This window comes from Stomoxys calcitrans, chromosome 3 (genome assembly GCF_963082655.1).
Source record: "Stomoxys calcitrans chromosome 3, idStoCalc2.1, whole genome shotgun sequence".
Lineage (NCBI taxonomy): Eukaryota > Metazoa > Arthropoda > Insecta > Diptera > Muscidae > Stomoxys > Stomoxys calcitrans.
Window position 1 is genome coordinate 100,641,357 of NC_081554.1, and position 14,652 is coordinate 100,656,008.

General features: G+C 39.3%; 1 protein-coding gene across 3 annotated transcripts in view; it reads right to left on the reverse strand.

The window, feature by feature from the left end:
- Nucleotides 1-6,647: 6,647 nt before the first annotated feature.
- Nucleotides 6,648-14,652, reverse strand: part of LOC106095579 (embryonic polarity protein dorsal) — a 75,552-nt gene continuing 67,547 nt past the window's right edge. For all 3 annotated transcript variants that reach the window (XM_013262813.2, XM_013262814.2, XM_059365803.1), the window contains 2 exons: nucleotides 10,921-10,998; nucleotides 6,648-7,666 (listed from right to left, as the gene is read on the reverse strand). In XM_013262813.2, the coding sequence (XP_013118267.1) occupies nucleotides 7,038-7,666; nucleotides 10,921-10,998 (707 nt within the window). In that variant the 3' untranslated portion in view covers nucleotides 6,648-7,037. The remainder of the gene's footprint in view (nucleotides 7,667-10,920; nucleotides 10,999-14,652) is intronic.

Genomic DNA, 14,652 nt, shown 5'->3' on the forward strand with positions numbered 1-14,652 from the left:
GTTGTATTTATGTCGTAGAAATTGTGAAAGAATCTCTATGAAATTTATACAACTAACTAATCCTGACACTTTGTCCTAGATTAGGTTAAGGTGGCAGTCTGCCATCAGACTCACATAGACGTTTTCGTCCATTGTGATACCACAGGAACAGAAGAAGGAAGATGCCTTCTAGTTCCTACCGTTTTGAACCATCCATATCGCTTTAAAAAGCCAGTTTCCCTAGTCTCGCAAGCTCGTCCGCTTTAGAATTCCCTGGGATATCTCTGTGGCCCGGCAACCAGAATAGGTGAATTTTGATCTGTTCAGCCATCTCGTTGAGAAGTCTGCGACAGTGGAGGGCGGTTTTGGGTTGGGTTGCCCAAAAAGTAATTGCGGATTTTTTAAAAGAAAGTAAATGCATTTTTAATAAAACTTAGAATGAACTTTAGTCAAATATATAATTGCCATTTTGTTCGATAACCTTTTGCCATCTTCCTGGCAAATTTAGTATTCCACGCTCATAGAACTTCTGGCCTTTATCTGCAAAAAACTGAACCAAGTGCGATTTTATAGCCTCATCATTGCCGAAAGTTTTACCATTTAAGAAGTTCTGCAAAGATCGAAATAAATGGTAGTCTGATGGTGCAAGGTCAGGGCTATATGGTGTATGCATCAAAAGTTCCCAGCCAAGCTCACTCAGTTTTTGGCGATGTCCTGGTGGAATATGACACCTTTACGATTGACCAATTCTGGTCGCTTCTCCTTGATGGCTGTATTCAATTTGTCCAATTGTTGAGAGTAAACATCCGAATTATTCGTTTGGTTCCTTGGAAGCAGCTCAAAATATACCACACCCTTCCAATCCCACCAAACAGACAGCATAACCTTCTTTTGGTGGATATCAGCCTTTGAAGTGGTTTGAGCTGGTTCACCATGCTTGGACCATGATCGTTTTCGACTAACGTTGTTGTAAACCATCCATTTTTCATCTCCAGTTATGATTCGTTTTAAAAACGGATCGAATTCATTGCGTTTAAGATGCATATCACAAGCGTTGATTCGGTTTGTTAAATGAATTTCTTTCAATACATGTGGTACCCATATTAAAATTGACGCCAAACAAACAAATGTAAACAAAATTTCGCGCACTTTTTTCTAAAACAAGCTAAAAGTAACAGCTGATAACTGATAGAAGAAAGAATGCAATTACAGAGTCACAAGCCGTTGAAAAAATTTGTCAACGCCGACTATATTACTACTACAATATATTACCGACAATTACTTTTTGGGCAACCCAATACGTTCTCCAGGTATTTTAAAGGCTGCCTGGCTGTCTGAGAAGATATTTATGCCAATCGTTGTAATGACATTATATTTTAGCCATTCCACCACTTTCTTAATTGCAAGGATTTCTGCTTGATACACACATCAGTGGTCGGGTAACCTCTTCGATATGACCAGTTCTAGATTTTTAGAGTACACCCCAAAGCCCACCTGGTCGTTTAGTTTGGAACCATCCGTACAGAAGTCTATGTAACTTCTGGTACCAGAGATATCGTAGATCCAATCGGTTCTATCAGGAATAGTGGTACATTAATTTTTATCAAAAAGCGGCTCAGGTTGGGTGTAATCCACACTGCCTGGAGAATCGGATATTGTATCAAGGATAACACAGTGCCCGTAGCCGCCAGATGACCATTGAGAAAGCTCCCTTAACCTCACGACAGTGGTCGCTGCATTTTTGGATAGCCACAATGTCCAGAGGCATAAGATGTAGCATTAAATTCAGTGCATTATATGGTGTCGTCCTTAGTGCGGCTGTGATGCACAAACAAGCCATCCTTTGGATCCGGTTAAGTATTGAGCAGTAGGTGGATCCTTGAAGCGCCGTCTACCAGACCACAACACCATATAGCATTATAGGTTTGACAACTGCAGTATGTACCCAATGCATGACACGCGGTCTAAATAGCCAACTTTTGCCAATGGCTGTCTTGTCTATACACCTGATAGGGCAAAAGTGGCCTTTCTTGCCTTTTCCAAATTGTTGGATTTGAAGTTCAATTTACTGTCCAACAAAACACCCAGGTATTTTGTGCTTTCTGTAAATGGAATATTCTCTCCACCCAAGGAAACAGGTTCCACTGTAGGCAACTTGTATCTTCTGCTGAAAAGAACTACTCTGTCTTGCACGGATTTGTATCCAGACCACTTTCGGTTGCACGTAGAGCTTCCTGAAGTATATCTCTTAGAGTGTTGGGAAACTTTCTCCTAACCGCAATTGCCTCGTCATCAGCATACGCGACCACTTTCATACCTTTTTCTTCCAGAGATAATAATATATTGTTAATGGCTATATTCCAAAGTAGAGGAGACAGTACACCCCTTTAGGGAGTTTCTCTGCTGATCCATCTTTTTAGATACACAGATTCCAACCCTGCAGTAATGCATCATTTAGTAAGTACGTTATTAATAAACTTTCTTACGGTAGAGTTGATGCCTAGAAACTCCAATTTCTTCATGATTGAGGTCGGTTTTACATTATTGAAAGCACCTTCAATGTCAAAAAAATGCTACCATTGTTTATTCCTTGACAGACAGAGAACCCTTTGTGTAGCCGACTTGTGAAGGGCTGTTTCAGTGGATTTGCCTTTACTATATACATGCTGCTGTCGCTACAGCGCCACGTTATCTGTTGGAGAGTTTCCCGGGAAATGTGTATCAACGAGTAGTTCTAGTGTTTCCTCACTAGACATTGTCCATACACTCTCTGACTTCTGGATATAGCCCACCGTAATAGGTCTCGAGGACAGAATCTTCCTTAGCCTAGAGGCCTCAGATGTATCCTCCATGGAGCTGCAGAATTCCACCCACGATTTGTTCTGAGCCTTTCTTAGCTCAGCGTTATAGATGTCACAATCGTGTGGTGCTCTTGTGGTTTTTGCTCTGTTGAAGAGTTTTCTGCAGTCCTTCCTTAGACTAACCAGCTCTGGGGTCCACCATGGCGGTCGCTGTTGCCCTTTGGCTTGGCACAAGCGAGTCATTCAGGGCCTTCGTGATCCGCTTGACCACTATGTCTATATCCTCCGTAGTTTCCACTTCCTTTTCTAGTCTAGAAGGGATAGTGGTGCAGAATTTGTGCCGAAGTTTATCCCAATCCGCCTTTCTTCTGTTTAGCGGAGGGACCACTACTTCAGTATTTTCTCCAAGGCTAAAACTAATGTTACGATGATCAAGAAGCCGTGGCTATCCAACACTTCCCAGTCGCATATTCTTCAACTTATATCTTCCGATACAAAGGTAATATCTAGTACCTCCTGCCTGTTCCTGGTAATAAAGGTCGGTTTATCCTCTTTATTACAAATCGCCAGTTTGCAACTTATAATATATTCAATAAGCAGCTCATCCCTTTCGTTGATATCCGAACATCCCCATATGTGGTGATGTGCATTAGCATTACTTCCTACAATAAGGCTTTTCTTCCCTACATAAGCTGCTCCAACCAGTGACTTAAGGTTTGAAGGCGCTTCCTCTGAATCGTGTGCCATATATAGGGAAGCCAGCCAATAATGAGACTTGTTTATTTCAAGGCCGGCTACCACTAAATCTTCAGTGCTCAGCGACAGAAGAAGAAAAACATTTAGACTACCCTTTGCAAGAATACAGGATCCGTGTCTCCCATTCCCCGTACCCTTGAGAAATTTAAATCCTGGAATTCTCACCTATCTTTTTTAGCGCACAACGAAACATTTCAAATGAGCGTGGATCGCCGAAGGCAATTAGTCAGCATCGGCCTCGATACCACCCTGCATCGTCACAAACTGGGGGAGACCCCGGAAATTCCGCAAAGACATCGGAGTATACTGATGACAGTCCATTGACTATCCCATTCCAATTATTCCTAGGTATGTAGCCCTGTTCTTCGCCCTTGTCGACAACTGCCGCCACCAAACTGTCCCTAGCGACATTAGCAAAGGATCTTGGACCCATCTTAGTTTTGTTCGCTCTAGTTATTTTAGGCATGGGATGCCCTCCAGATGAGCGCAGTATTTTGACTGACTCGAGCCCAATTTAAGAGCGTGTTGGTTTGCAGGGGAAGGCCGATGGCCTAAGCAAATTATAGGCATGCGAAAAAAGAATAGGTTCGGCCTTGTCCTTAAGACTCGAACCAGGTGTCTTCGTTGTTGTTGTAGCAGTTTATTGTGTTCTATCTTTCGTCTGCTTGATTCTGTTGAGTCTCAAGACCCAGGAACTCTACGACTAATATGGGGTGCGTCCATAGGGATCTGGGTCTGAGCCGAGTGGGTCTGGCCGGGCAGTTAAACAGGTGACGTGGTTACAATTGGACCATACATCTTACACGTCGGCATCAATCCTTGCTCTGTAGGAGTTGAGGCGGTTGCATCTGCCGGAACGTAATTGAGCCAGAACTACTCTGGTTTGCCGGGGGAGGTCAATTTCTTCAAGTGCAATGGGAGACGGTATTTCTCCAAGGACTACATTCACCCGGTAGCCATTTATCGCATTTGCTACCGAGTCTGCATGAATGTTGACTAGACCTGCTTGATATGCCGCATGATGTAGAGGTTCTCTCTTACAGCGCTGAACCTCACGCTCTAGATTATGTAGATCTACCTTAAGGCTTCTGGGCGGTGGATATCTTTCCACAAGATGATGATATGGATGGTATCAGCGATAACAGCCCAAAAGGTATTGCTTAGACAGCATGTAGTTATGTCCTCGCACTGGTAGGATCTTTATTTCCTGATGGAGGTGGTCCACATGAGAACTGAGGAGTCAGCCCGTCTGACAGATCTGAATATTATTCCACTGCGTGTCACAAAGTTGACGAGACCACACTGGCGCTGCATAACTTACCACAGACCGGCCAATTGCTTTGTACGTGGTTAACAAGGTATCTTTGTCTGTGCCCCAAGTGCTGCCAGCTAGTGACTTGAGGACCTTGTTTCTACTTTTGACTTTATCGCAAATTGCTGTGGCATGTGGGGAGGAAATGTAATAGCTGTCAAATGTAACGCCAAGTATTTTTGGACACTTGATGGTCGGAATCATTTCTCCATCGACCATCACAGTCAGCTCAGTATTCACCTCACGCGTATTTTTAGTGAACAATGTGACTGAAGATTTGGTGGCAGATATCTTCAGATTTCTCGCAGCGAAATAAGAGGCAAGTTTGTGGAGGTAGACGTTCAACCTATCGCAGATGTCAACAATGGGTTGGGGGCCAATCGCCGGCATATGATACAATCTCTATGCCGTCTGGAGGGGTGGAATGGAGGATAGGTAGAAGTTAAACAGTGCCGCAACACCACCTTGTGGAACTCCCTGTTTCACGCTACGGTGCTTCGACTTCTTATCCCTAAATTCCACAAATGACTGGCGACCACACAGATAATTCGCGATCCAGCGTTTCAGGACTGGCTGGAGGGACGTTTTGGCGATGTCCTCAAATAATTTGGCATGGTTGACCGTGTCGAATGCCTTCGATGGGTCCAGTGCCACGAGAACCGTTCTATCACATGACCTGGGCGGATTGAAGTCACGGCAAATGTGTGCGGTGATGGCATGCAAAGCAGTTGTTGTGCTATGCAGTCTTCGAATTCCATGTTGATGCTCGGCGAATGGAAATTCTCCTACGAGGCTCGGGAGGAGTAATGCCTCAAGCGTCTTTGCTACTGGTGAGGGAAGGGAGATCGGACTGTACGACTCCCCTAAACTCGGGTCCTTTCCAGGCTTCAGTAGCGGGACCACAGTGCCCATTTTGCAGACATCGGGAACTATAAGAGTGTTCAAAGACAGGTTGGGGACAGTTGAGAAAGGTACTCAATTCCAGGTGAATCCAGATTCTTCAACATCAATGTAGAGATTCCGTCGGGGCCCAACGCCTTAGATGATTTGACGCCACGGATGACATTCGTAACTTCGCCCATGGTAAATTGTGATGGCTGTTCATCGGATGGCTCGGAGACCGGAGACGAATACGGCGAATGGCTCTCCTCCTTGCCCTGTCACTCTCGGGATGCACAATAAATTGACGGTTGAACAACCTGGCGCAACTCTTCGGATCAGTCACGGTTATTTCGCCAAATGTGACTGAGGTCCTGTCTTACCGGGGATTCCGGGGGGTACTGGGGTTCGAGAGCGACTTAGCAGGAGATCACGACTTGCCTACACCGGTGCCTAAGTTACATTGATCCAAGTGTTCCAGCCACAAAATCCGTTTATGTTCGTTGACCACCCTGTTTATTTCCAGATACAGCTCGTTGATTCTGAACCACGAGCTGTATGACGACGATAGCATGGTTACACGTATCAAAATACAACGGTTGCGTTGGCTAGGTCATGTTGTCAGAATGGATGAAGAAGCTCCAGCAAAGAAGTTTAGAAGGCAAACACCGGGACGACCAAATGCCCGATGGAAAGATCAGTGGTGAACGACACCTCGAAACTTGGAATCACAGATTATAGAAGTAGCGTAGAAGATCGAGACGCTTAGAATGCTATTTTGAGTTCGGCTAATGGGACAAACATTCTGTCATAGCCAATTAAAGTAAAGTATCTGGAAATGGGCATCTGGAATCCTAAATGAAACAGTGTGGAGTCAAGTAGTCAAAATCCAGAGATTTTTGTCATTTAACAAGTGTTCATATGATTAATATTGACTTTTAAGCTTTAACTTTATTTAATAATTCTTAACAAAAAATAGTAACAATACAACGATTTATTTACATATTTCTTACTTCTGTTAGCAGAAGCAAACATCGAATCTGCTTTCAATGTTATATCTTAATTTCTAAAGGGGATGGGAAGGGCGGATGTTAAGCCAATTTTAATCTTAGATCTAACTTAAACTTGATTTTCGTACATTAAAAATATCAACAAAATTGAGATTCATTTTCCTTAAACTCTTTGCCAACTACATGCATTGCGCTCCTGAAATGTATTGACATTGAATTCAATTGCTTCGTATTGTTTTGATTCTGATATGCTTTGGGAAAGTTTCTGAGATGGTTGTCTCGTATTTGCGTACATGTCCCTTAGGTTGAGATGGACAAATTCGAAAGGCGCAGTTCTTCCGAATTGATGTTGACAAAGTTATCGCTATCGATTTGCAACAGAGCATTGAGCGTAACGGCTGCTTCGTTTGCATCATCCGGTTGTGCATAGGTCTGTCCCGGTATTAGAAGTTGTTGATGCTGGTACTGGTACTGGAATTGATTATCAACCATATTGGCTGCAGGTACCGCTGCTGCTGTTGTTCCCGTACAGTTGATGGGGTTAGTGGCGGCTATATTGATGCTGTGGAATTGTGATGAGTTTGAGAGATTGCCGTTGCAGTCGTTCGGATAGAGTGGTGTTATGCTGCCACCACTAGTGGGATTGAAGAAGGGATTCGATGGCAATGTAGCTGTTGGGTGCAGTTGATTTGAATTCTTAAAACTACTGTTCGTATCCAAGAATGGATTGTTGTTTGTGCTGGTAAAATTAAAATTCATTTGGATTTGGTTGAAGGCATTGCACATCTGTGATTGGCTTTCAGCGCTGGACGTCTTCATTAGACCTGGTGACGGAGTAGTGCTGTTACGATTCATTGGGGACGTGGGCTGTGGTGATGGTGACATCTGATACGGTGTTCTATAGGGCGCACAATAATTTGGAGACAAAACTGTAACGAGACCAAAAGAAACAAATATTTAAATCAAACAATTCTTAAAAGTGTTCGTGTATTGTTATTAAGTTTCCACAAATTTTTACTGGAAGTCGTTTGGGTACTTTATTTGCCAGCAGAAGAGAGTGAGTGAGTTTGGTAATTGAGAGCTTTGAAAATTCTGCGGCTATCACACGCTATAAACCTAGAACAGGCTATCACACGCTATAAACCTAGAACAAAATGACTATAAAATTATTGGGAAATCCGACAACATACAACAAAGACAACAGCCTTGAATGGTGCCCACTTCGTGAACTTTTAATTACAATTGCTTTTAATTAAAGCGAAATTTATAATGACGCAGCGACATGTCGCCAATATTTTGCTCATAGAATTAATGCGTTTTGCCAGTTGTTTGGACGAAAAGTGGAAGTCAGTACTAGGCTATATGCGTTACATATGTGCTGTATAAAGCTTCTATCACACCATATGTATTGTCTTAAGAATTTTCAAAGACAGCAATTCTGAAAGTTGTACACATCGTGTGGTACGACCTAAATATTTAATATGAAAAATGGATTTTGGAATAAATATGCAATTATTTCGATTAAAGCTAACTCTAATTTCATTGAAGATTCTTGCAGATACATGTCTGTAAAAAAAGTACGATACAAGTGAGAGGAAGATACATAACAATGTTTAAAAGGAGAGAAATTTGAAAAGGGTCAAGTTTTCTACCCCTTCTAGAACGGCCGAATACTATTTTGATGTAGAGAAATTTATGTGTTTGTCTCACAATGATTTTATGCAATATTTGTAGAGATCTAATTCTGAGTAAATGTTCAATGCTACAAAGCCATAATATATTTCTAAATGGCTATATTCCAAATAAGTGCAAACAGTGAACTTCCTTGAGGTTACCTTGTACCATGACATAATTAACAGGTAGTTTATCGTAAATAGCTGAGTACAATTTTTCTCGCGAAGTACACTATCTGTCAATGAGTTTTGGTTGTGTGTGTGTATTACAGTTAAGAACCATAACACACGCATACAAAGAAAAATGACTCGAACTATTAACATATACAAAATCAGAGTTGCACTAATCACTGATTTTGACAGATAGCGCACTCAATATTTGGTTGTTGGGCAACTGCCACTACCTGTAAATGTATATATCTTGCCCTCTACTGACCCATCTGTTTTGATTATTGGTGGACACATTAACACATTTGCCACTATTTCTAAGGCCATGCACTTTTGTTCTTGCGGACGTACCCAACAATGTACAATTGTGTGTCTGTATTTGTTGACCATTGGTACACGCAGTGTGTGAGAAGAAGGTACATAACAATGTTTAAAAGGAGAGAAATTTGAAAAGAGTCAAGTTTTCTACCCCTTCTAGATCGGCCGAACACTATTTAGTTGTAGAGAAATTTGTGTGTTTGTCTCACAATGATTTTATGCAAGAATTGTAAAGATCTAATTCTGAGTAAATGTTCAAAGCTACAAAGCCATGATATATTTCTAAATGGCTATATTCCAAATAAGTGCAAACAGTGGACTTCCTTGAGGTTACCCTCTACCATGACATAATTAACAGGTAGTGTACTGTAAACAGCTAAGTACAATTTTTTCTCGCGAAGTACACTATCTGTCAATGAGTTTTGGTTGTGTGTGTGTATTACAGTTAAGAACCATAGCACACGCAAACAAAGAAAAATGACTCGAACTAGTAACATATACAAAATCAGAGTTGCACTAATCACTGATTTTGACAGATAGTGCACTCAATATTTGGTTGTTGGGCAACTGCCACTACCTGTAAATGTACATATATATCTTGCCCTCTACTGATCCATCTGTGTTGATCATTGGTGGACACATTAACACATTTGCCACTATTTCTAAGGCCATGCACTTTTGTTCTTGCGGACGTACCCTGAAAAACGCTGGTACACGCTGAAACTTTAAAAATTGCCAGTCAAAACAAAAAAGGAAAAAATGTTCTGTATGAGAATGTGCCTATACCAGTGAAGAGCATACAATTGCAATTATTTGCAAGTCTATGGTTTCGCTTGGGATTATGTTATTGGTTAAGTACAGTTATGTGCAATAGTGCGAGTATTTTGCACATCACTGATCGATACGTTCAAATACTAACCTTTTCTCTCTAGTAGGAGAGACACAAGAGAATAATTATTGGTCCTACAGGAATAATCGTTTGCGGCTATCGAACCACTTTTGCAAGTAAAGAGCTTATGGTTTTACAACAAAAGGAAGGTCATACATTCAATATTACTACTATGGCTAACATTTGATATATTAAAGCGAAATATTACACGGTTACAATAAAAGCAAAACTTCATGAAAAAGTATTTTGTTTGTTGTAAAAATTTCCCAATTTTTTTTGAGCGTTTAGATGTACAGAAAGCAAATATGCGAAATACGTCTTTTAGTAAGTTTGTTACTTTCTTTCGGTAGTAGTGATATCAACATTTTCAAGATCCTTTTTAATTGACGATATTTTTACTATTGAAGGCACCCAAATTGTCAAGAAGTGCTTCAAATTCATATTCTTTGACAACGCAAAAGTCGTCTGGGTAACCTAATAGGTGATGAAGGGCTGTACTTGTCCTTGGTATAGGTATGTTCTTGTCGGGACAGCAGATTTCCACGAATCTGAGATATTTTTCTATTAACCTTTCTAGAGTTTTAGCATAATGAATGAAACTTTAATAGAACGACAATCTTTTGCTTTAGTCTGCTTTTGGAATGAAAATGCCACCACAGGTATAAATGAAATGGCAGTACAAGCAGATTCAAATCAATTTCGGTTTGGATTGGGATAAGCTGGAAGAAATCATTGTGGAAAAATTTAGAAAGATAATATTGATAAATGTACTGCGCTGAAAATCTTGTGATAGACTCGTAGGTAAATATGTATACATAATATGGCAATAGTAGTCAGTAATAATATTTTAATAGCTTCGCCACTAGGCCTAAAAAGTCAGACGTCTGTCTAAGGAAATTCCAAAAATATGCGTACAGTGTCCTACAAAAATAAATTGACAGACAGGCAGACGAAACAGAATGCATTTCTAAATCGATTTGTGTACTTAACCATGGATCTATTCTAGATTGTGCTTGTCTGTCTTCAATACTGTATTTTACAGAATCTCGATAAGCTATAAAAACATCGGTGTTACAGGTTGTAAAGAATCACAAAATCACGTTCGAATGTAGCAAGAAAATCAGGTGAAACTTACATGGCTCATTTTTTATTTCTGGAACTGTTGAGGCAGACGGTGACGACGAAGATGGAGGTATATTCCACATGGTGTTCGCTGAAAAATAGTAGTTTTGTATAAATTTTAGAAATTATGAAATATATTGTAGAATTTAAAAAAAAAAAACACAACATAGAAAACATGTATTCAGTTCGTAAATCTAAACATTAATAAACACTTTCCGTCATGCATCGCTTCAGCTAACGCATCGTTGCTTGTGCGAGATTTTTATGGACAAAAACAACATGTAAATGGTGCCGCAGCAACTGTATTCCTATTCCTATAGAACTACGAGCTCACTTATGTAAAATCGGTGCGGCAAGTGATAGCATGCGGGGAAGATGATGAGACGTTGGAGCATTTCCTTTTTCATTGCCCGGCTTTAGCGTCTAACAGATACCGACACTTAGGTGGAGACACCAGGTTCATGTCAGGAACCAACTTAGGGGGTGGTATTGAAAACAATTAAGGATTTTGTAAGTAACACGGAATTCCTAACTTTACATTTTCTTTTTAGAGGTTATTATAGTTTTTAGAGCGCACAACAAGCTTAGGTGTACTGGCTTAGGTGTAGGTCCATAGTGGCTTGGGGCGGATTAATATCTGCTCCTTCTATTCAACCTAACCTAACCTAACTGTATTCCCCAGATCCGCCTCTCTGCGACTTTTCCCAAAACTGAAGAGGACCATAAAACACGACGCTATTCTATGATTGTGGAGATTGTCACATTGACGATCATGAAAAGGTGCTATGAGAATTGCAAAAGCCAATGGAATTGAAGAAAACGAAATACATATTCAAGAATAACAAAACCCTTTTTTAGAAATCCAAAATTCGCTTTACTTTTGAATATGTTCTCATATTTACTTGTGAGCTGTGTAATGTCAAAAGCATGCTTTTTCTATCTAAACAGAAACTGAAACATCCAATATCAATTGTGCCCAAAGCTGGACAATATCCATGTTCAAATCTTGAATTTACACGCAAAAAAAAAAAAAAATTCATTAGCCATACACGAACTTTTCGACAAATAAACTTCCTTAAAAAAAAAACGTTGGGACTTAGTTTAGGACAAAACTGCAAACAATTGGGACGGATGTCCACACTGAAAAAAAAAATTGGCCCAAATATTTAAGATTTTTCCTTATTAGTAGTATTTTAGCAATGAAAACGAGCCAAAGAACGACAACCTTAAAATATATGTATGTGCTACCTTTAAAGCCGTAAAATGTCCATTAGTAAAATCCTTTTTACTAATCCTTTTTACTAATGGACATGACTATCCGTTTTACATTTTGGCTTCCAATGATTATTTGTTGAAAAATTCTTTTTTTTTAACTTGTCTTCGTAACCTGAAAAAATTAATCATTAAATGACGCTGCTATTTGTAACGCTATTTTGAGGCTTTAACTACGGTTCATTGTTTTCTTGTCTCAAGGTCAATTTCCTAACTTTAGACGATATATTGACCATCATTTTAGATTTTTGATTCTAATAACAAGGCGCAAAGTTAAGGATTTATTAACCTAGCATTGAAAATAAAAAACTCTCAATATGAAGGAAAATATTTTTCACCAAAGGAACTGTTTCCGTAAAAAGTTGGAAAATTTATCATCTTTAAATTAATTTTGCTTATCTTTGGCTCGAATCTTTAAAATTAGGACAAAAATATTTTCAGTGTAACATTCTATGCCCTGTAGAAAATTTTTGTTGCCTCCAGCCAAGAGACACAAGATACAAACAAACTAAAATAATCAACATTTAGTGTAAAACTTGACTTTTGCTGTAAACGAATCATTTTTGCCTGTATAAGGATAGTAGACAACTGAAATAATAGATAATTTTCATAGATAACAAACTGCATAAATCGTACTCGATGCCTTAAAATTGCAACAATTTACGAGAATTTTACACAATTTATATACTGTACGACATTCATGCGAAACTCTCTAATAGGCAATATCAGTCCACCCCATTAAGTCCCAAAGTCATTAGATTAGTTTTAATTCACATACAATATTTACACAAGCATGCGATCACATCAATTCACCTTAAGCACCTCAACTTGGAGAAAAAATCTTTCTAAATAGGTTACATCTGCATTTATTTCTTCGAAACATTTATTTACATAAATCCTTAACAGTATATACTTTATAAATTGTTGTTAAACGTCAAAGTTAAAATAAATATTTACTAAAATGTTTTTCACTTCTCTTTTGAGATAATTTTTGCTTTTTAGATACATAGAAATACTATCTTTCAATTGCTTTATTTAAATATTTGTGTTTATATCTCAGACATATTAAAAAACTGAAAGGGGCCAAAGAACATAAATGAAAAACAAGAAGTAAAATAGGGAGATCGGTTTATAAGGGTGCTGGATCAGGCTAAAGACCGATTCAGACCACATTTGACACGTATGTTGGAGGCCATGGGAAAAGCCGTTGTACAAAATTTCAGCCTAATCGGATAATAATTACGGCCTCTTGAGGTTCAAGAAGTCAAGATACTAGATCGGTTTATATGGCAGCTATATCTGGTTATTGACCGATTTGAACCATATTTGGCACAGTTGTTGGAAGTCATGACTAAATACGTCATAAGAAATTTCAGCCAAATTTTAGGCTTCTAGAGGCTCAAGAAGTCAAGACCCCAGATCGGTTTATATGACAGCTATATCAGGTTGTGAACCGATTTAACATATACTTGGCACAGTTGTTGGAAATCATAACAAAACACCTTATGCAAAATTTCAGCCAAATCGGATAAGTACTGCGACCTCTAGTGGCTAAAGAAGTCAAGATCCCAGATCGGTTTATATGGCAGCTTTATCAAAACATGGACCGATATGGCCCATTTACAATCCCAACAGACCTACACTAAAATGAAGTAATTGTGCAAAATTTCAAGCGGCTAGCTTTACTCCTTCGGATGTTAGCGTGCTTTCGACAGACAGACGGAAGGACATGGCTAGATCGACTTAAAATGTCACGACGATCAAGAATATATATACATTATGGGGTCTTAGACGAATATTTCGAGGAGTTACAAACAGAATGACGAAATTAGTATACCCCCATCCTATGGTGGAGGGTATAATAAAAAGGAAAAACGTTCGTCCGAGCAAAACATTAGATACGAATCACCATGCTATTGTATATTTCTAACCGCTCGAATAATTTTAGGCCCCAAAAGAATTTAAACGCCACGTTTTTAAAATTAAGCGTTCGAAAAAAAATTTTTTTTGTAGTGATTTTTAGTCCCACCCAGATATGGCGGAGATTCTCATGACTATATATATCTTCAACAATTTTTTTCGTATTGGTATGAGAGTCCAATTCAACGAAATTAAAAATTCATATATTGACCGATTTGGAAAAGGTTTGATGCGTCAAACTGCTTAAATTTTTTTTTTTGGAGTACAACAAAACAATAACAGAAAAAACTGCACAGATTGTAAAAGAAGGAAGTTGACATCGAAAAGTAAATGTATTTCGGGACGTTTTTGTAAAAATTCGCCTTACGGTTAATGTGCATGTCAATAAAGAAATATTCCAAATCGAATATCACTAGGGGTTCCCTATGACGCTGAACATGAAATCTGTAGGTATTACATGTTCAGCGTCATAGGCGAACATGCCAACCTCTGTACCGCGTTGGTGAGGAACATTTTTGCCTTTGACATCATCCTCCGAAAATGAAATCTTATT